Source organism: Manduca sexta, chromosome 6 (assembly GCF_014839805.1).
Source record: "Manduca sexta isolate Smith_Timp_Sample1 chromosome 6, JHU_Msex_v1.0, whole genome shotgun sequence".
Lineage (NCBI taxonomy): Eukaryota > Metazoa > Arthropoda > Insecta > Lepidoptera > Sphingidae > Manduca > Manduca sexta.
The window spans coordinates 3,178,682-3,201,365 of NC_051120.1; the positions used below are offsets into that span (position 1 = coordinate 3,178,682).

Sequence of the window (22,684 nt, forward strand, 5' to 3'; positions counted from 1 at the left end):
AACACGAACCCTTTCACTTATTATATACTAGGTATTGCTTGCGGCTTCACTCACGTGAGGACTATTTCAAACTACAAAAATCCTAAAACGATAGCCGTTCATAACGCCAAGAGTACGGCACCAGTGTCATCTCAGATTAAAAAAATCCATTATTTCCAATGAAAACAAATTATCGGGATATAAATAGCCTATGTGTCAATCCAAGACATGGTCTATCCGTGTGCCAAATATCATCCAAATCTGTTAAGCAGTTACTTTGTTTACTTCTAGCAAACATCCAAACACTTTCACAAACTTTCGCATTATATTAGTAAGAAGTAAGATTCGTAAGGATACCTTATTCTTTATGTAATATTACTAAGAATACTTAACTCTTATCGTAATTTAACATATTTAGGTAGTTCAAAGGAATTCAGCGGAATGTTTCAAACATTTTGTGACACCCACGCGCGAACAACTTAAGATTCTAGGAATCGTAAAATTAAGCCCTCGAGACGTTTTGATATGCCGTCTAGAAGCTCAACGCTATAAGAGAATATTTTAAATACTATAGATAATGAAGACTCTACGCACAATGAATAAATAATTAGTCTAATTAGTCGGCTTAGATAGTAATTATATAATAATAATATCAAACCTGTATTATATACCTACTGTTCCACTGCTGGGCATTGTCCTCCTCCACTACTGAGTAGGCCTTCGTCTACCACGCTGGCCTAGTGTGCGTTGGCAGAATTCATATACCTTAGAAATTCTTATGCTGTACATTTAGTTTTGAACTTGCGACCTTTGTCTTGGCTGTCCATTTAATTCCCAATAAGGGTCAATACCCTGGCAATATGGCAATCCATATCCATGCCCAATCAGACTATCGACGCAGTCGTCCTAGATTAAACAATTCCACTTCAATATCATTTACAATACTTATAAACACAACTGTCGCTTACCAAGTTTTACAAAAGGATGGTTCAATATTCTGTGAAAACACATCTCGTAAACAATAGGAATAATTAGTTGTGTTCAAATTAATACATAAATTACTCCATAATTAGGTACAGTTAGACACAAAAGTAGGTGAACAAATTCAAGACTTTAAAACGCCTCTACATATTAACTTTAATCGATTTTTTTTGTCTTAAACTAAGTGTTTAAAATGTATGTTAGTGAAGATAAACGATTTGAAATTTTTTATTTGTTCAGATACTTTTTTGCCTGTCTGTACTAAAATATATTATTTTGAAACTCTTATTAACAGCTCCGTACTCTTCTATTGTACCATTCTGATATGAATTAGCTAAAGCAGTCAAATGAGGTTCAGACCTCCATTAATTCAATTCAGACCCTAACGATAACCCAGTTACATGTTTTCTTGTTACATTTAAATCGAAAACCACATTTGTTTATAATTGTGAAACTACCGCCAATTTCCTTGTTAATTGTCAATATATCAGCATTAATATCGATACAAATAGAATTTACCCTACATTTGCAACGAATGCGAATAATTAAGAACAAGTATCAAGTAATGTATTTGTAAATGGTGAGAAACAAACAACCAATATACTTTTCAATTCCAACTGAAAGAGTGGCGTGTTGATTCTTAGCACATGATGTTTTAACACGCTGATGTTACGCTAGAACGCGTAGCAAGCGTGATGCAGTCAGGAACTGGATATTATAAAAAGAGTAGAGAGTGGAGGTATCAAAACATGCACTATCACAGGGCTTTATTAAAAAAATCAATTACGCCTTTATCCTCGAAGGCGTAAGCAGTAGTACAAAAAGCAACTCACCACTTTTCGCCATGTATGTTCCGTCTCATGAGATGTAGTGCAACCCTGTTGCCATATCGGACAGAATTCCAGACTCCGGGCAAACACTGAGTAGAAAAATCTAAGAACACTTTGCCTGACCCAAGATTCGAACTCAGGTCTTCAGAACAATATCTCAACGCGCCCGAAATATAACTACACCACCGAGGCATTCAGTGAAAGTTATTCCAAAATCAATATTACAAATATTCGCCTGTGGATTGTCCCGAATCTGCCCAATTCCTTAAAGTTGGCTAGAGACCAAAACTATTGTGGTATTCTGGGTGGTTTTACCATCAAGTTTTGGCTTTCACTAATGGTTCCTTTGCCTATCTTCTTCTTTAAAACTATCACATTCTATGGGCGTTTAATGCGCGAAGTCCGCGCGTACAATATACACCGTCTGCGCAGGCTCTTAGAATCACAGTTATTAACGATTTAACAGCGCAATGCGCCGAAGGGATACATTCGAATTTCAAATGTAGATTAACCACGTGTTCACGCAATATTGATAAATGGTAGCATTAAACAACACACGCCTTGTGGCCTGTAATATGGTCACTATTTGCTTGAAATTAATGAAATGTAATATATAATCTCGAATATGTTTTTAGTCCCTACATACATACATAAATATTATATTGTTTCCTTCCTTTTTTGAATATACTTAACTCAGTATCTGTTTATAAGTTGTTGTATGAATAAAGTTCAGTTTGAACAAGTTAATATCTATTAATACTGCCCTATTCTAAAAATAATTTAACGCATAAACAGCTTTATTATTTTTAAATCCATAATAAATTTACGCAAAATTAAAATTTTAATAAGTGCTATAACTACACATTTCTCTGAATAAATCAAATATCTAATCTCAATCAATCCAAATATAGCACAATCAATCACAGCGGAGTTAGAAGTGGATCGCCTTGTTCGAAGCCCGGCTTTGCCCGCGGCGTTCATTTCCGTACAGTGCTTCCGCCGCCATAACGAGCAACCTGATTCATCATTCGCATTGATTTAAGAGTTATTGCTTTATTTACAATTAAAAATGTATAAGGCATTTATAATTTTAGTTCCAATATTTAGACAGCGCGTTAATATACGGTTGATAAGGTGATGCCACTGCACCTCATTGTAAGTGAAGTGGGGTCCAGAATGTTGACTGATGAGAGATGATTGCAATGCTGAGGTCTTGGGTTCGATCCCCAGGTCGGGCAATGTGATATTGGGTTTTTCTACATAGTCTGGAATATGTGCCCGATATGGCGATAGGCTCTCTCCCTCATTGTGGGACGGAATACACACGGTGGAAAGTGGGTACTCTAGTTGCGCGATGCCTACCCTTGTGGGAATATTTCGAAACCTGTATTATGAAACATAACTTAGTAGAAGTGTTTTGTAGTAATATTTCAGAGTGACGAACGTAGTGCAAACCATGCTCTGTTTTTGTCAGAATAACATCAGACGAACGGCTTGCTTGTCACGTCATCGAGTAGTAAACACATTTTTTCCACGCAGTAAAAATCCATGTTATGGATGCCATTCTATAATCTGGGGAGCGGAAGAACAGTTATATCGGACAGTAAACACAACATAACCAAAATACAAACCGGCAAATTATCCGCCTCATTACACATACAAAATTAAGACCATTAAATTTCCTAAGTAATTAAGATTAATTAACATAACGAAGACGCAAATAACAAGATATCCTTGGCTAAGCTTACGTATAAAGGAACGGATAAATTTCTTGTATGAAAATCATGTGATAGATTGCAGTCAGAGAATTTATTACGGAATCTGGTTCAAGGCCGGCATCACGTGAATAATGCACGCAAAGCGAAAACGCGGGCAGTATAGCAAAGTTATTTGAATGCATTTTAGGACAAACGAAATAAGCAAACCTTTCATCGGATAAGTGAAATGATAGGCCTTAAACAGTGGCAACACCATGCAGAACTTTGATTTACACTGAGTGCATAGCGCTATGTATTTTAAGATATTAGATGAAACGCTCGCTTGATGTGCTGGTGGTAGGATATATTTTATATCAGGTTAGCGACCAACATTCACAAGGCATAAAACCCGCCATAGTGGTGCATGTAAGTGTGTCGCGTTCCGGGATCAGTCTTCGCATATCCAATTCTCGCAGGCCGGCATAATTGTATCGTCTGTTGAGGAGAAATCATCTCTCAGGTGAAATTCTATTAGACTCCACTTACCATCAGCAGAGACACGCATTATGACACCGAGCGGTGAAGCTCGACGAGTCTTAGGGAACACTAAATTGTCTTTATCCCGCAACGGAATTAATCAGATACAAAGATAGAGAGGAGTTGGAAATATTCATTGTCCACTTCCCCCCATAGTAAAGCGGGAGACAAAATATTGAACTAAGGAGGCGTTTTAACATCAAGTATAGGTTTATAACTAGAAAAGCCAGTTGCAAAGCACCACAGATAAAAATTTAATGAGTCATATTAGTTAAGTCTAACAGTACTCAATGTAAGGACATTGTAGCAGAATGTTGAAAGCAACCTACACCAAAACATGATCCCTGCTGCTTTGCAAAAAAACTATACAATCAGGTGGTTTTACATACGACGGCACTAATAGTATAATAATATTAGCCCCGTATTATATTCTGTCCCACTGCTGGACACGGGCCTGCTCTTCTACTGAGAGGGTTTAGGCCTTAGTCCACCACGCTGGCCTAATGCGGGTTGACAGACATTACATAGCTTTTCTAAATTCTTATGAAGAACCGGTTCCCTGAGATTTTGTCTCAGTGGCGGCTATAAAGACTATGTTACGCGCCGCTATCCTAGCCGATGACATCGGGCGTTTCCGGAAGTATTCGGCTGTGCGGGCAGGCTGGCAGAAGAAAAAATATGTCACGGGACGACTACTCTATTAGACTCTGTAATTATTTTTGCTAATATAATGTTTAATACTGTAAAAAGAGCGTTTAACAACTAGTAGCTTTTTTCTCAAAAATGTTTTTTTTTCATTAATAAAGTTAGATGTTACCGTACTGTATTACATTGTCTACCAATGTGAATGGCCGCACTTGCGAAATGTATAACCCAGACAGTTATTGTTTTGCATATCTACCTACGAATTGTTAATATAAACAAACACTAGTTAATTTCGCATTGTGGACTCTATTATTAATATATCTATCATTATACGATTTATCTGGGTCACGATGCAGACATTATACACACATATTCACGCCTTTCATGGGAGGGATAGGCAGAGGCACAACTGGTGCACCCACTTTCCGCCGTGTGTATTCTATCCCATGATAATATGATAAGGGGCTAGCCTATCGCCATATCGGGCACAAGTTTCTGACTCCGGGCTGCTTCTGAATAGAAGAATCCAATATCACCTTTTCCGTCCCGGAGATAGAACCCGTGGCTTGATGCAGTCATACCGCAACACAACTATATATCGAAATTTACATATTATATAAAAACATTTGCCAATTGCCACATAGGTCCATTGCCAACCAGGATATGTAAACAGAAAACAATGGTAGATTTAGTTCCTAGATTGAGCAATTATTTGATTTTTTTTTGTTATGCATACATAATTCAAATCCCTAAAATTCGAATGTATGCCCAACACGGCAATAGGTTCGTCCATCAAATGGAATAGAAATTATTTGAGTGAATTTTTGGTATACCACCTTCTTACTGTCTACCTTTTTAATAATTAAGATGAAAGCTGATAAATTATGTAAAAATCTTAGAAAATACAATTCAGCCAAAAAAACCTCTTGGTAAAATTCACCTAACTGTAGCAAAATCCTCCTATTAATTTCTATATTCTAACCCCCTTATTCATAGACGTTTTTTATCGAACGACCGAGTAAGGCTGTGATAACAAGTCTGTTTCTCAGTGTTGACGGCATGGTAGTCTTCGCAGTGCGTACACGTAGGGCCGTTGTGATTGGCTAATATTGAAATACAACAATAATAACCAATCACAACGGCCCTATGTCTATTTCTCAGTGCCGTTGGGCACTGAGAAACAGGCTTGTTATCACAGCTTTACTCCGTCCTTAGATAAAAAACGTTTATGAATAAGGGGGTAGTAATAAAACTTGGATCTTAGTTAGATCCTTCACTAAGTAATATAGAATCCAATTTCCCCGAACCACTGTAACATACAACATTGTATACGTGTTCCTGTACACGGCTTACCTTTGAAAGGCCCGACTTAACTTCTAACAACCTTAAGCCAAACTTATATTACTGTGTTAAAAACTTTCCTCCTTTCAGAAGCTATGTTTCTTTTGTCTAGTGTTACATTTGTTGCAAATAATGAATTTCGTATTTTTCCTTGATGTTTTTTAAATTTGGAATTCGAATAAAAATTTCACAAACCTTAGAATTTAATTCAAGGTTATATTTCAAACTGGCATTGTTGCTTTGTTGAATTTGCGCAAAAAAAAGAAAACGTCTTGAGAAAAAAGTACAAATATACATTTAAATTTGGAACTAGTAGCACGAATTAAGTTGTTCACGCTGTATTAACACCACGAAATATTTAAAATAAAATTAGAAAGAAAATGCGGCCGCAAACCCATACATTTTAAGGCTTGTACGTGCGCCTTTGAGAATTTAAAGCCAACCGAAGCACGTGATATGCAAATCTTATAACGAATATTGAACGAGAACGGAATACAGGTTGAATGACGTCAAGTACTACCTGCTTGGTTTGTTTATTGGTATGTTTTAAAGGGTTAGGCAATAGCGCATACCGATACCAGCTTCGACTGTATTCCGAAAGAGGTCTGCAGAAATATATGCAATAAACCAGAATATTTGGCGTAGAATATGATTCTTTATGACTATTTTTCTTTTAACTGTACTTACTAGTCCTGGATTCGTAAATAGGCCGCTCATTCGATTTAAATAATCATTCGTTTATTTAACTTCAGTGCGTTCCATAATACAAACAAATGGAAAATTATTAAGCATTTTAGAAACATACATACATTAACCTACCCACATGGAGCGGCGTAAATAAAGCGTCCTACACTCATAAAAAATATAAATCCAGCACTGCTTAAATAGTATTGATACACTTTTCTATTTCGATTATTTACGAAGTATTTGTCAATTTATGTCATCTGATTCTGATGATCCAAATCCAATTTCGCAGATACCTTTGTATTCCTATATAAGTAACATCCTATTTATTATTGATAACTAAAAGGACAATAAAGTATTGATGAAATATCGTTTTATTTCATCTCATCAAATCCATTCTATTGAAAGCAGCGCAAATGTTAATGAAACAATCAACGTACCATATTGTCCTATATTGGATACTAGATTACCTAGATTGATGGCGCCTGCTAGTGGAATAATTGGATCCTAGCTTACAATAGCTTTATTATAATTCTAAACTATATTGAAGCCTTGTTCCTTTATTAGTTAGAAAAGTGTAGCATCTATTTTTATATGTTTGACATTAATATTCTTTTCTTGCGGAACCAATTTCGACCGATTCATGTTTTTTTCTTTTTTTTATTCGTGTACGGCAGTCACCCAACTGCACATGATACTAAGTGGAGTAGGATCTAATATAATGTCGACTGACGAAAGATTACCTCTCGGCAGTCGACACAATTATGCCGGCCTGTTGGAAACGGATATGCACAGGCTGAACCCGGAACGCGACACACTTACGTGGGCCACTATCGCGGGTTTTTACGCCTTGTGTACGGTGGTCGCTATCCGGGCGGATATAAAACATAACCTATCCCCATCCAAAAGCAAAGATATTATTTAAGTGGCTTACTGAGAATACCTAGTGCATGTCGGATTCGCATCTAGTAGATCTCAACAAAATGGTTGTGCTGTTTCATACCTTACACTCGTTATATGACTAAACATTAGTTTAGAAAATTGACATAGTATTGTCGGCCAAGGTACTCTGGTTAGGAAGACAAGAATGCTTGCGGAATGCTGCTGAAGAAATAGATATGGCGGTGGTACCTACCCAGACAAAATCTCAACAGACCCACCGACTAATAAAATTTTCTGCTATGTGAACCAATCTTAATTTCGTACTTATTTACATTAGAATAAGCACTTCGAGAATACCACATTTTGTGCGGAGTACGTAGGTCGCAACAATACTCCTGTCCTATAATTTAAACCAACAAAATATTTATCAAAAACCGCCGTCCAGTCTCCGCTTTATTTTGAACTCGATTTCATGCTGTGTGATTATGGAACGCCTCAATGTGCACTAGGCTTTAAGAGGCTTTAAGGCATTTACATCACAATTCCAAATACGTGACTGAACTCAAGTTTCGTAACACAACTAAAGCTTCTTTGTAAATATTATGTGCATGGACAAATTCGCAACTCTATTGTTTCGGACTGTTTATGGTTAAGGTAATTTGAATGCTGGCTAGTTATATGCACTGCATTTATATTAGAACGAAAAAAACATAATACGTCCAAGGCAAAATGACCCCACTGTATCTGATGGTAAATGGAATGAGGTTTAATAGAATGTTAACTGATGAGAGCTAGAGCAGTGTCAGTGTCATTGACGGGGCCCTTTAGGGCCGGTGCCTGCCTACGTTTCAATGCCATCGGATCTTGGACCTAGGCACATAGGCAAAGGATGGGAACACCGTAGGTTTTTAGTCAGTAGAAGTCTGACACGCCCTCCCGCCCATCCCAAGGCGGGAGATAGTCATCTGATGATTTATCTACGTTGAAAAAAAAAAAAAAAACTAATTAGAGCTGATTACCCTTTAGCAGTGGACAAAATTATGCCAGCCTGTTGGAACCGGACATAAACAAGCTAATCCTCGAACGCGACACACTTATGTGGAACGCTACGGCGGGTTTTAACACCTGTGCAAATATACTCAACTGTCAGTTTTACTGCAGGAGAAAAGAAAATACTACAAATGCTGACATAAAAAACCAACTATTATTGCTCATTGAGAATCTTGAAATGGACCTATTTTTTGCAGTAAGCATCTTATGAGTGATAATGCTACCCACACTGTCTAAATAATTCTACAGGCAATGCAGCCTCGAAAACAAACTTCAATTGGCATTGATTTCACAGCTAGCATTGGATGTAGAATTCAAAGAGATTTGTAATTAATTGCCGGCCTCAATAAAGTGTTTCAGCTTGATATAACAAAGACATTTAATGCAAACTAGTCAAGGAAAATTATATATTCCATCTGATTTCGTTTTCATGTAAATTACGGTTTTGGTTGAAATAACAGATGTCCTAAAAATTCGTGATAAATTACATAAAAAAATTATCTTGCCCTTTTGTATATTGAATATTTTTTTTATTGTTTTGAATGACGAGACAAGCTTGCCGTTCGCCTGATGGTAAGCGATACGACCGCCCATAAACAGTACAATCACCATCCAACACCTTGACTTACAAGTATTTTTTGGTATTCCACTGCGTTCGCCAGCCTGAGACATGAGATGTTAAGTCTTTTTATGTTCAGTAGTTACTCTGGCTACAATATCCTTCAAACTGGAACACAACAATGACTACACGCTGCTGCTTGACGGCAGAAATAGATATTGCGGTGGTACCTACCCAGGCCAACTCTCACATATGAAAGACCTACCACCAGTAAATGTAACGTTTTGTAACGTAAAAATGCACTAATGGATGGCTAAGACACTGATTAATAACATTTCTTGGATATATCATTACAATATTAATATCACTGGTAGGCAGGCTATTGACTTACGGATATTTACTATAATCGATCCTAATGGCGTTTTACGATCTATCTCAAAAATAGACCAATCAGAACAAAGTTTTTTTGACATGCTTACAAATTACTCATCTCGATTGGTTCATACACGGAATCGGATTGAAGATTGAGATTGGGATCGTTTATTGAAAACGGCTGTTAAGCGACATTTATTTACGTCATTGAATTTCATACATATTTGGAATCAGCACATTTCTCACCGTGTTTTGAACCTAGGCTCAATTAGTAAAAAAAAATTGACTGCTAACCGTCGATATATTATTTGCTACATGATGTTATAATATAATGTATAACATATAATTTAAAAATACACGAATTCATAACTTCCTCCTTTTTTGAAGTCGGTAAAAATAAAATAAAGATCTATAAAAATACTTCACTGACCAAGTAAATTCCACGACGAAGTTACCCAACGAGGAACGTGGGCGTCCCTCTACCGACATTATTATGCCGTTGTGCTTAGAAACGTTGACAAATTCACTTTAAAGATGCGAAAGAAATCGACACTTGTCGTTTTTAAATAAGGGAACTAAAGAAATTCATGAAAGAGTTTTTCCAAGAAGGAAAACAAAACTACACTATATTGAACTTTAACTTATATTAGTACAAGATAAAGAATATAAGAAATAATTGCCAAATAAACGTAAATACGTGATGCAACCAGATGAACTTCGTTTGAAAGTCAAGATCACAATATAACAAGTTGGTTACCTAACGTCCATTGCATCAGTGCCATTACGTCTCGTTGCGTGTACTGCCTAATGACTAGAGACATTGTAGTTTACACAAGCCAAAATATATGTACTTATTATACATATATCTAATACGTAGGTGCAATCTTAATGCTTTAGCATTTTGCAAAAATTAACACTTCAAGAGTGATGTTCGTAGAATAAAATGTAGAGTCTATGTTTAACGGAAAAACAACTAATAGTGGTTTAACACGATTATTTTTCTAAATCTACATTGAAATAGCCATTTTTAACATGACTACGAATATTTTGTCGATTTTGTTAAAAAAAACACGTCAAAGCAATAATTCTGTATATCAGGATTCCTTCTAACTTAGTCTTCTATAAATCAGGGGATCTCATAAAAAATGAACTCAGTGGAATAAAGTATTCGATAGTATGTAAAATAATGGCTTATTCCTTGCCTTGCGTCGTTTAGTAGAAATTTGCGATGAGTAGAAGTTTGTAAACATCTGTTGCCATTGTTGCTAATATATTAGTGTTTACAGACGTGTGACGTCAGGTCACTGAATCAACGCAATATTGCCAGAGCGAGTGTTGTGCTAGTGTATTTTGAAATGACTTAAAAGGAAATATGTATTTGATAATTGAAAATCAAAAGGGTCCATAGACACCATTAATTATTCTAGATGGTTAGAAACTGGTTAAATGGACTATTATAATGTTCTTTCTGATACAGGTCTACAGGATGTATGCCTTGTTGGTTTGCCTATGTATTGCGTGTTCGGCGCGACATCGCTCTGAGACCCTAGGTTCGAAACCCCGGATAATCACCCTTTCCTTTGCCTAAAGCATATAAAATTAATAAAAAAAAACAATGGAATGCTTTGCAAGGTTGGAGAATCATCTATCGCGGCGTTATTAGCAAAATATCGCATGCATTATGAAGGTCTCTGTAGCATTATTAAAACCTCATTATGGTAACTAATTGATATTAAATATTATGTAAAATTTTGAAGTGATTTATTACATATTTTATCTGAGTTGTGAATAATACATATTCATGAACAGAGATGCAGCAATATCCACGATTACGCATACATTCTTTATGTGATCTGGCAACACTGCAACAAATGTCATCGGTATAATGGCGACACCAAAATCGATTGCAGATTATGTGCAATCGATATGCGGAAGAGGACAAAAATATTGATATAAATAAAAATTATCGTCAAGAACTCTTTGAATTAAAAAAATAGGATTGTAAAAAGGCAATACTATAAATAAATATAGTAGAAAAGTACAAGGCGTAATGACGTCCATGGAATTAAAATTTTCGGATGCAAGAGCCTACATTTACGTAATTATAATTATAAGTCAGATCACATCCTCCAGCATCTCGGCGTGCGCGCGTGTTACAACATCTAATTGAAGTACAATCTTGTCCATCTCGTTATTATACTATCAGCTTCATCCGTACACCTTGACATTACCTTACTTGGTTCACTTTACTACGTACATACCAACTCGTATCGTGCAGTCAGTATTTGGTAAAAACATCAAAACATATTATCATTAATCAGCTTGTTAGGATTTCAAATAGATATCAATATTTAAAAAATGTCTAGAGACTTTGAAGAACTCAAAAATATAGTTTACTTTAGTGGGTTGCGTTCTAGAATCCATCTTGATATAGCAACCAAACATAAGTCTAGCAAACGATTCGGCACAACGTCGTTCTTTAACAGACATTATGTTCGATTTTGAGCTGTACTTGCTACTAAGAGCAGCGAAACTAATGTGCCAAGTAAAATTAATTATTTTTTATGTTTACGCGAATGTTAGACATTAAAATAAAACTATTGGTCACGGGGAGGACTCGGATTACGAAAGCTGCAAGTTTTCGAAAGTCGAGAGAAAATTATAATATGAAAACCGCGATAAATTTCGCAAAATAGTTACATTTCATTGCCAAGTAACTATTCCATACTAATATCAGTATAACGCCTATACTATTAACTTAATTACATGTCTGATAAAGACAATTGACTGACAACGTCCTTAAAAAGTTAACATAACGCAAAGTCACCCAACTGCGATTCGGCCTCATTCGTTCCCACAAAATTATCTAGACCTAAAATCTACAACACATAAACTGTTTTGTCTGCAGCTGAGCATTTCAATGCTACGATTGTCTTAAAACTATTATTAACCGCTGTAATTAGTGAACTAAAACAATTCAAAGTCAACAGTTTCTGGATAAAGGCATATCTGATTTTAAGTGTGTGGTTTACGAAAATTCTAAAGAATTAAACTTAAATGTTATGGTTGTTATGATAGCATTAGTTGATAATTATAATGTCTTTAGGGAATTAATACAATGAATTATATTTTTAATTTGTATTAAAGCTGTCAATGTGATTATAATACACTGATATCTTTCAAATAACCTATAAGGTACTTCTTTATTAAAATTATATTTTCGTTTTTATCAAACACACTTTTTTCTTGCTTATGCATGTTGTTTGTGACATCAACGTTTGTCTCTAAAGCTTTCGCGGTGCCTGCCAAACATAAAATAATTTCTATCACCAACTAGCCTAGCTCTTCGTCTGGGGTAATGTGTTGTGTCTCTTAATAAATGAACTCGGTCACCATACCGTTCTCTGAGGATTTGGAAGAAATCCCTAGTTTCGCCTTCTACTGTAGTCTCCCAAGTAACTGGCCTATTGCAATCTTTAGGATATTTATGACATGTTACTAAAGAAGGTGAGGTATGAACAGTCGTACTTTCAACAGTTTCAATTTGAGTTGTTTGTGTTTCATTGTTTGTTATAGTTGTTGAAATATTAGTTACCATTTTTTCTTGTGTAGTTTCTGCCTCAGTTGTCGGCGAAGTTTCAGTTGTGACATCTGTACTCAAAGGAATTGTATTTTCATCAAGATTTGATACGATATTTTGGGATTCATCGTTAGTATTATTTACCGTTGGGCTTATTTGACTGGTCGTTGTTGGATCAGGTACTGTAGTATTTGCTAAATACTTCTCTATTGTGGTGACGGTTGTTGATGTTGCCAATTGTGCACGCCTCGTACAGTTAAGTTCAGAAATTGTAGTATTTGGTGTGATTGTAGGTGTGGTGGTTGTGGTTGGTGGTTTTGTAGTTGTAGTGGTAGTTGTCGTAGTTGTTGTCGTTGTTGTCGTGGTGGTAGTAGTTGTAGGTGTAGTAGTTGTCGGTGTTGTAGTTGTAGTGATGGGTGTCGTTGTATTTAATGTTTTATTCTTAGGACATTCTTCGATATCAACATGTGTATAAGCTGAAAGATAAGAACATATTATCCTCTCCTTTTCTTTTTCTATGTTTTTATTACCATGGTAATTTAAATATAATATTAAAGTAATCCTATATTATGCATAAATAATACGTACTCTTATTATTATCACAATTGTATTCATGCATATCACAGTCATCTAAAAACCATCGCTTATTTAAATCCTTAGTTTCTTGGCCACATTGAGGTATCCACGTGTGATTGCAAAAATTTGCTATAAGACATGGGTCGGGTGGCTGTCGAAAAATTATAAATGTAGAGGAAAATTTAATAAATGTTTAGAACAATATTATTGAAGAATTTTGTAGTTTTGAAATAATACAAAACTTACAGGTATATAATGTTGAATAGAAGCCGAAAATAAGAAAATACCAACTGAAATAACAACCAATATTATTCCTTATTCCATACATGGAAATTATTGATCGAAAAATGAAATTATTTAGCTTACCAAAAATCAACTGCATCATTTCTATTTATTCAATATATTTTTAATTTCATATTTTTTGTTCCAAACAACATGTAAACATTTATATCTATTATAATATCATTTTGTTTCCTACTCTAACAACAAATAAAAATATTTATTGCAAATCTGTTGCCAAACTTTTTATTACATTTATAAATTTCACACCGATAACAATAGTGGACTGCCAAGCTATTCACTGTTATTGTGTCGAAATTACATTATTATTAGCTTTACATTTAATATTTTCTTCTTTAATTTCAACCTAACATCTTTACTATTACATAAATTACATCACTTCTTTCTTATATTCTCTAAGACTTCGGCGCATTACTTATTCAAAATTAATTACATTATATTATCTACTGTAAACATTACCAGATGTCACACTTAATTTAAAACACGCTAATATTACAAATTACTGTTAATAAGTGCAAAACTATACATGCCTAAAAAGACCTCTTAAAAAATAATATTACAATTACTCAAAAACAGAATTGATCTTCACTCTATTCTAAAAAATCTGAGTCATGTTTCCGTCGTTCCTTCAATCCCTTTACCACCTTTATCATCATACGTCCATTCTTCATAACTGATACTCTTCTTAATACCACAGTATTTTTCGGAGTAATAACCAATTTCACTGTTGTAATAACTTCCCTGTGTTCCCTCCTTTTCATTCTTGGGGTGGGAGTGTATCTTCTTTTACCTTTCAACATACGTGCAGGCAATGAAGGGGTTGTAGGCGCGTATACAATTTGCCTTTTTTCTTCCATATATTTGTAGTCTCCTATTCTCAGAAATCTGTTGCCAGGCCAGGGGGGACAGCCCGTGGCAGGTCCAAAGCAATCCGTGTAGTTTGTTATAATATAATCTGAGAACAGAATGTATCTTTTTTATCGAAAGCTGGGCAAAGTGACATCACTGCACCTGGGGCCGTAACCAAGTTGCATTTATACAATCGTTAACACATATAAACCAGGAAAATATTATTGAATACTATTTAATTCTCACTGGTCATTCTCATAGGTAACGTTAGCGTTAACGTTTGTAGAAAGACATTTTGGTAACGGCCCTTGATGTTAAGTGGAGTTAAGCCCAAAAAAGTATGACTGGCAAAAGATAAATACATCCCTGAACTGTCGGCACAGTTATACTGGCCCACTTAATTGCTTGTTCACGCTCCGCTTGAAGGACTGGTTGTCTAAAGGGGTTATTAAATGGTTACAATGGGTCTAGGTATATCGAGTCTAACTGTGATTAGAATAAGAGTGGTAAATGCAACTATCTATTATATAATAACATAATAGATAGTTGCAATTACCACTCTTATGTACTCTAAGTGTACTTAATAAAGTTCAAGAATTCTTCTCGGTAGGTACTTCTGCTTTTATGTCTTTTGCTAAGACCAAAACAATTTCCTCTAAAAGGCAGAGATGTATTAAAAATTGGCATTTAAACCAGTGTGATTAGACTTTACAAGACTTAACGTCCAATGCTAATGACAAACGCAATTGAGCACCAAGAAGACGTACCTTATCCAAAGTTCACATGCCCAGAATAATTTTGTTATATTAAAGCTAATATTACTAAAAGGGTCACTTACTTGCACCTCTATCACAGTTAAATTCAAACATATCACACTCGTCTATGAACAGCCTGAATATTTTTCCCATCGCGCCGCACTCAGGAATCCACGTATGGTTGCATATGTCGGCCAAGACGCAGTTATTCAGAGGCTGGAATTAAAACATTAAAGTCTACATCTACGGTTTGAACAAAGGCCGGTTTCTATCTAAAGCATTGCCAATTATTTTGAGATATATATATATAAGAAATAAGAAGACAATTCTTCAAAATCAGATATAAAAAAGATAAACGAGCGTGGGACTTAGAGAGTAGGTGATTACTATCGACCTTAAAAACTCAAGTGTCAAAGTAATCATAAGTGCATTGCTAGCTCTTTAAATAGCATCTAATTGACTGTATTCTTAAAAGTTCCTAAACCGTAACAATAAATCATATTCTAGATCAAGTTTCCATCGAAAGAAACTTATTTGTCATCATATCAAACATATTATAGACGATAGCCTTACTTACTATCACATCATGAGATGAAACATACATCACGAAAAGTGAGTGCCCTAGTTGCACCACTGCCCACCCCTTCAAGTATTAAAGGCGTGATGAGGGTTTGTATATGTGTGTTTGTTTCACATCAAACTTCATCACCCATAATAATATGAGAAGTTAAAATGTACTATACAGCACACCCCTTCAATTAAAGCTTAAATTAATTAAGTCTGTCAATTTCCATTCTCCTCGTGGACTGTAGCGATATTTTTTCATTTCGTTCTCTCCACGTTTTGTCATGAATTCGTTTTACTAATGAGATTGTCTGGGTCTGTCTTTAGTGTAGTATTATTATATATCCCGCTTAACATTTGTTATTGTAATGCTGTATTAATATGAGTAAGTTGAGGTAAGCAGACCTCATTTCTAAGAAACTCTGTTGCATAGTAATATGTATAATTATGTCTCTTAGTATAGTTGGCCTATAAATCGCGAGGGCTATGGTTTGATTATCAAAATGAGCAATCAATATTTGTTGCAATAATACTCTACAGTTATCTGAGATTACAATTCGCGACTAGTATAACGATAGTTTCTAGCTGGTCTTGAATCGGCTGCAGAAATGCTTGCAATCAAGCCTTAAGGGCCTCAAATAAATTTGGTTTGTTGCTTGTCCTTTGAAACGATTTCAAAAATATCGCCACCGATTTAAAAGTCAAAAAATAAACTGACCTAAATGTGGATGCAGTATTAAACTTTCTGCATAAACCTTCACAAATAAATAAGGCTTATAACGTATATATTATTGTCTTCATTTTCAAAGATCATAATGCTACCCATTAAAGCAATAGAAATATTTTATACACTCATAAATATTATTGTTTTATCCTCAATACCATTCAAGCAAAATATCTCATTTATTACGACTCAAATAGCTTACAAAATACGAACTCAAAATAAACATCTTACTGCACATCTCGATTTATATTTATTTCAAAAGGAAAACTGTGAAGGAAAATAAAAGCACCTTACCCAGATGAAATGCTGCACCGACGGAAGCGGTATAAAAATAACTGAAAAATATTAAAGGTTGCTGCTAAAATTACGGACGAAAGCGCTTTAAACTATATCCGGTAGTTTAAGGGTTGCCAGATATATTTGCAGACTGATATTAGTTTGGTAAAAATACATATTTTTTATTAATTTTATATAATATACAGAAGTACATCGTTATGAAATTACACTCACCTTCGCTACAATATTATATGCTATACGTTACTAAATAATTATATTTATATAATAATAATAATAATAACAGCCCTGTATTATATACTTGCCCACTGCTGAGCATGGGCCTCCTCTACTACTGAGAGGGATTAGGCCTTAGTCCACCACGCTGGCCTAGTGCGGATTGGTAGACTTCACACACCTTCGAAATTCCTAAAGAGAACTTCTCAGATGTGCAGGTTTCCTCACGATGTTTTCCTTCACCGTTAAAGCGAACGATAAATTCACAAAGAATACACACATGATTTTTTAGAAAAGTCAGAGGTGTGTGCCCTTGGGATTTGAACCTGCGGACATTCGTCTTGGCAGTCCGTTCCACACCCAACTAGGCTATCGCCGCTTTTTATTTATTTAAGATATATTATATGTGCAAAAAAAGCAATGTCGGTGATACAGGCCCTGCCTAATATGGGCCTCACCGTTAAAGCGAATGTACTTAGCTATATTTTGGTTAACCAAATATTATTGCTATAATTAGTAATACTAATAAAAGTCGCAAGAGGTCGCTGGATGCGGACTGTTTCCAATAGGTTGATCAGAAAATCTTTAAATGAGACCCATGTTCAGCAGTGGACATCCTGCGGCTGATGATGATGAATTATTATTATTATGTTACTGTTCTGGGTAGTAGTGTGTCTATATATATTTCGTTTCTAATTTAGCGTCAAGACAAAATGGATGATAGGAGACTGACAAAGAGATATATGAGGCGAGTTTGGACTGACGAGTCGGTAGGGTTCGATCGCAGCGTACCTTTGAATGTCAAATAACTAATATATAAAAAGGGCAATTGTTAAAGGTGATCAGTGGCGAGATATGTTTTATCAATAATCACTGCAATTATTAGAATAACTCCTAATGCGAACCTTTCATTGTTGCAACTGCAATAACTCTGGAGGAAGAACTGGGAAAGAGGAAAAGGAAGAAAGTTAACGATGAGGGGAGATGAGAAAAGAAAAATAAAGCAGAATACTTTGTGCATCACACGGTCACACCTGAATGCAGTTGACCCCTTTTTTATTGCAATTGAATGAAAATTGTTAATGCATGCATACCGCTGTTTGGCGGGAGAAATAGACATCGCAGTAGTAGCTTCATAGACAACCTCTCGCATATAAGATCCATCTATGAGAGGCTTATCTTTATGTCAGAATATTCAGAGATATTATTATTTGTGTTACTATAGCCATTATTAGGAAATGTAATGAACATTTTAGGATATCTATATGTATAATATTTTAGGATATGTAATAAATGTAGTTACCTAACAATGGAATACGTGTCCACATATTTTAATATTTCACATATCGCCGTTTCCACGTAGTATTCAATATGAACTCGCGATAAAAATGCTATTTCCACGTGCCGACTGCGATGGAAACTGGATTTACTGTGCGACCTGACGGAATAATAGATTACATTGGGCTCACGGAAGTACCTTTGAGATTTGTAAATCGCAACAGACATATTCTTACATATATGTTATTTAGATCTGATATTATGCGAGTCTGAGTTTTTAATTAGAAGTAAACGAGTTGAAATGTAGCGTCAATATAATGATTTCTTATGTTTACGCGAAAGTTAGACATCCAATTTAAATATTGTTTACCGCCACGGGGCGGACCATGAACGTTGAAAAGCCTTTGAAACATCGAAAATTATAATATAAAAAACCGCGATAAAATCCAAAAAATAGTTCCATTTTATATTTAACACACTAATTGAGCGAATCTTGAAATAATAGATTTTTATTTCAAAAACTGCACTGGATGACTTTTATAAGTACAATTCACACAGAAGCTGTAAGTTAAACCGTTATTATAAGTTGGTAATATAATATATACATGTTTGTTACGCTAATCAAATACCTTTGAGATGTAACGATAGGCTCACCTTCATCACGTTATTGAGAACACACTTGGTGAAAAGTGCCTAGATTGCACATACTGCCTACCTACCTCTGCTTACCCCGACTGGGATGAAGGTATGAATAAAACCATAATTAATTTCACATAAACATTACCCGAACTTATTAACTCTGTATTTACGATCCGTCACGTGTCAAACCTTATGAAATATTGCACAAAAATGAAATTCTCGTTAAAGATTTTCAATCATAATATCTAACATCTACGTAGATGATTGAACCGAGCGATGGGGAGTCTAAATGTCACGTTTAATCGGCGACATTTACCTCAAATTGCCGACGCTTATGCAAACCACTGTAGAACTCATTTATTTATTTTTACACTTTGTACACATGGTATATAGGCGGACTTAATGTCATGGCATTCTCTCCCAGTCCACTTTGGGCTGGTGTAAAAAGGATGAAGGCAGGTGCATAATAAAAAGAAAAAGAAAAACACATAGTAAGAAGAATAATAAAATGTAGAGCTATACTGATATCAGTTATTAAAATATTGAGATTGGGCTATGTTTTATTAGATAATTTAGGTCAGAATTCAAGCAAATTAGTAAGCGAGAATATGGGTACATGTCTGCCTACTCCTGCTGGTCGTAGCATTTTAGTATCCATTTATGTAGCGACCACTGAACATAAGGAGTAAAACTGTGCCGGAGCAGCCTGTATGTACCGGGCATCAAATAGGCCGACATAATTGTGTCGACTGACAACGGATAACCCTCTCTCGTCAGTGAACACTCTATCTGTACGCCATTTCGATGACCATCAGTTGGAACGCGCACGGCTAAGTGACTCCACACTTGGCCGTACGCGTTTTATAAAAAAGGCAGACTGGATGCTGTATGTCTATTTAGGTTTTAAATTAAAAGTTTTGTAACAAAAAAAAACGTCGATGATATAATCGGAAACCTTCTAGTGGGTAATAAAGAAACGGACTTAAACTCGAGGCCTCGACTAAGTCTAGTATTTCTTTGTAAGGATGGTCTAGACGGTGATGTCATCTGAACGACCTAGGTTTGCAAAAATAAATTTATTTTATCTACTATCTTAAAACATAGGAATAAGTCCTTCCCTTTATTCTCTAAGGGGACCTGAAACAAAAACGCCATATAGGATACAAATTCCTACACAATAGATCAATATTTTCTTATTAAAAAATACAAAACTGTAGAGCTTAATTTGTTAGTTTTTATAGGAAGGCGTGTCATACAAAAGGTTGGGCATTTGATATCTATAAGAAAACGACTAAAATAAAACACTAATATTAATTTCGAACGGTTCACTGCCGCATCATTCGAAATTCAAATAAAAACATAAACAAGGAAATGTGTCGGAACTCGGAAATGCCCTGCATGGACATATCATGCATGCGCTGCCAATGCCACAACGAGGCGAGCCGGTTTGACACGCGCTGTCATCGGTATTTAGGCTAACTCGGCTCATGATATATAAATGCAATTAGTAAGTACGCAAGGCTACTCCAACGCCCTGTCAAGGCTTTTCAAGTGATTGTAATGATACATAATTACGGATGATTAATCAGAGATTGTAGCTCCAAATATATTATATAGATATTTAAAGCTGGTATACGCTTTGGCGTTCGACAAATCTGTCTGGAAATCTTTGGAAGAGCCCTATGTCCAGCAGTGGACTTTATGTGGCTGATGGTGATACGTTTTGGCAGGAGGTAGGGTAACGTTTATAACAGTCAATAGTGTAAACCCAAACCAAACTTATACTTCATGATGGAAGACTTATAGTACCAATAGCATTGCGTCTATAGCATATTGTTCCGATAGTGCAGGGAATATATGCAGGCATTGGCCTTTTGCCGGCCTTTAAAGGTCCTTTTCAGTTACGTAAAGGTCAATGGAAATCGTAGTGGCATACGTAAAGACTAATAAACTCTAATAACTCATATCCCTAGATTACTACACTACTTTAGCTCAAATCAATCGCAACCTAAAAACAGATATTGAATTCAAATTAAAAATAGAATATGTTCCATTTGATATTATTGTTGATCTATATATGAATAATTGTAGTATGTATTACCTTTAATAAGAAATATTCTAAATGCAATTTCTCGCTCTCCACCTACGCATCCACGCCCTTCCAGTTCAGTGAATTAACAACATTGTATTAGATAACACACAGCTTCCTGAAGCGATGATCCATTGATTCAGAATCCATTGTCTGCATTCAGTAAGCCTTAATAAAGTAGCATTAATTACTTCAAATGTTAATAAACGAGGTGTTAATTAAAAACAATTTTATAGGTCAGAGACTTTTCCCGCCCTCACACCCGCCACTACAACTCCTGTAACCCAGGATCAGCAGTGGCACGCATTTTATGACACTGAACGTTGAAGCTCGGCGAGTCTCAGGGAACACTAATCCCTTATCCCGCAACGAAATTAATCAAATAGAAAGATAGGGAGGAGTTCGAAATATTTTGTAAGTCAGTATAAAGTAAGCATTTAATTTGAAGCTAGCGTGGTGAACTAAGGCATAAAGTTAATTCAAGTCAAATCCATTTTAGGAGTTGAGAAAACCTGTGCCCTCCATTGGAATAATACAGAGGTGGTATTATACCACCTTATACGAGTCAATCGACTTTTTTTTTATTATTTAAGGGATCTCAAGGCATGACAAACGAGACAACAGCTAGGACTCGCATTTCGAGTATCCTTGAGCTTGCAAAGGGACAAAGAAAAAAACTTAACCTTCCAACGGTGAAAGGACCTCGCAAAGATCAGCGGCTTAAAGCCTGACATGAGCCAAAGGCACTGCTTACTATTAAATAAAATTGGAAATTTTGAGAGCGCAAATTTATTTAACTACTGTCCAAATTCTATTACATGCAGGAACTTACAAATGTCGCTGAGAGCTACGGACAATTTTAATATAGCACCATGCCAAAGCGGGTGGAACCGCGAGCCAAAGCTAGTGTTAAAATTTCTACCAATCGAGTTTCTAGGAGCGAGAACATATTTCTTTATTCATGTAGTATGGACATTGCATTATATATTCAATAATGGCCGACAAAATGTAGAATTTTCCACGCGAAGGAACTATGTATGGAATTAAATAACAGAAAAGTTGTGCATGTCTCCGAGGGTTTCATTCTGAATATGTGTATCTATGTCGCCCACGCTTATTTCTATCTTGTTATACATCATACAATACATGGAGATGATACAGTATAATCTAGTTGGTAATATAGAACGCTCTTTTTATCATAATAAAAGGGGTCCATTCTTTTTACAAGATTAAAACCAATTAGGGGCATGTCTCACTCGTTAC

General features: G+C 35.6%; 2 protein-coding genes across 5 annotated transcripts; both read right to left on the bottom strand.

Moving 5' to 3' along the window:
- Nucleotides 1-12,698: 12,698 nt before the first annotated feature.
- On the bottom strand, nt 12,699-14,173 carry LOC115455047 (integumentary mucin C.1-like). 4 transcript variants are annotated; one of them, XM_037447407.1, is made up of 6 exons: nt 14,080-14,173; nt 13,960-14,003; nt 13,726-13,864; nt 13,282-13,613; nt 13,153-13,208; nt 12,712-12,859 (listed from the first exon to the last, which is right to left on the bottom strand). In XM_037447407.1, exons 1-6 carry the CDS (start codon nt 14,096-14,098, stop codon nt 12,829-12,831), a joined length of 621 nt encoding a protein of 206 aa, XP_037303304.1. In that variant the 5' UTR covers nt 14,099-14,173; the 3' UTR covers nt 12,712-12,828. The 4 variants fall into 4 exon arrangements, with proteins under 4 accessions (XP_037303302.1, XP_037303301.1, XP_037303303.1 ...); XM_037447406.1 differs by having other exon boundaries at nt 12,711-12,859; nt 13,153-13,613; XM_037447404.1 differs by having other exon boundaries at nt 12,704-13,613.
- Nucleotides 14,174-14,211: 38 nt separating this feature from the next.
- Nucleotides 14,212-18,873, bottom strand: LOC115454229. The gene is made up of 4 exons (XM_030182975.2): nt 18,719-18,873; nt 17,200-17,240; nt 15,701-15,833; nt 14,212-14,968 (listed from the first exon to the last, which is right to left on the bottom strand). The coding sequence occupies exons 1-4, from the start codon at nt 18,741-18,743 to the stop codon at nt 14,604-14,606; spliced, it is 564 nt and encodes a 187-aa protein (XP_030038835.2). The 5' UTR covers nt 18,744-18,873; the 3' UTR covers nt 14,212-14,603.
- Nucleotides 18,874-22,684: the final 3,811 nt, after the last annotated feature.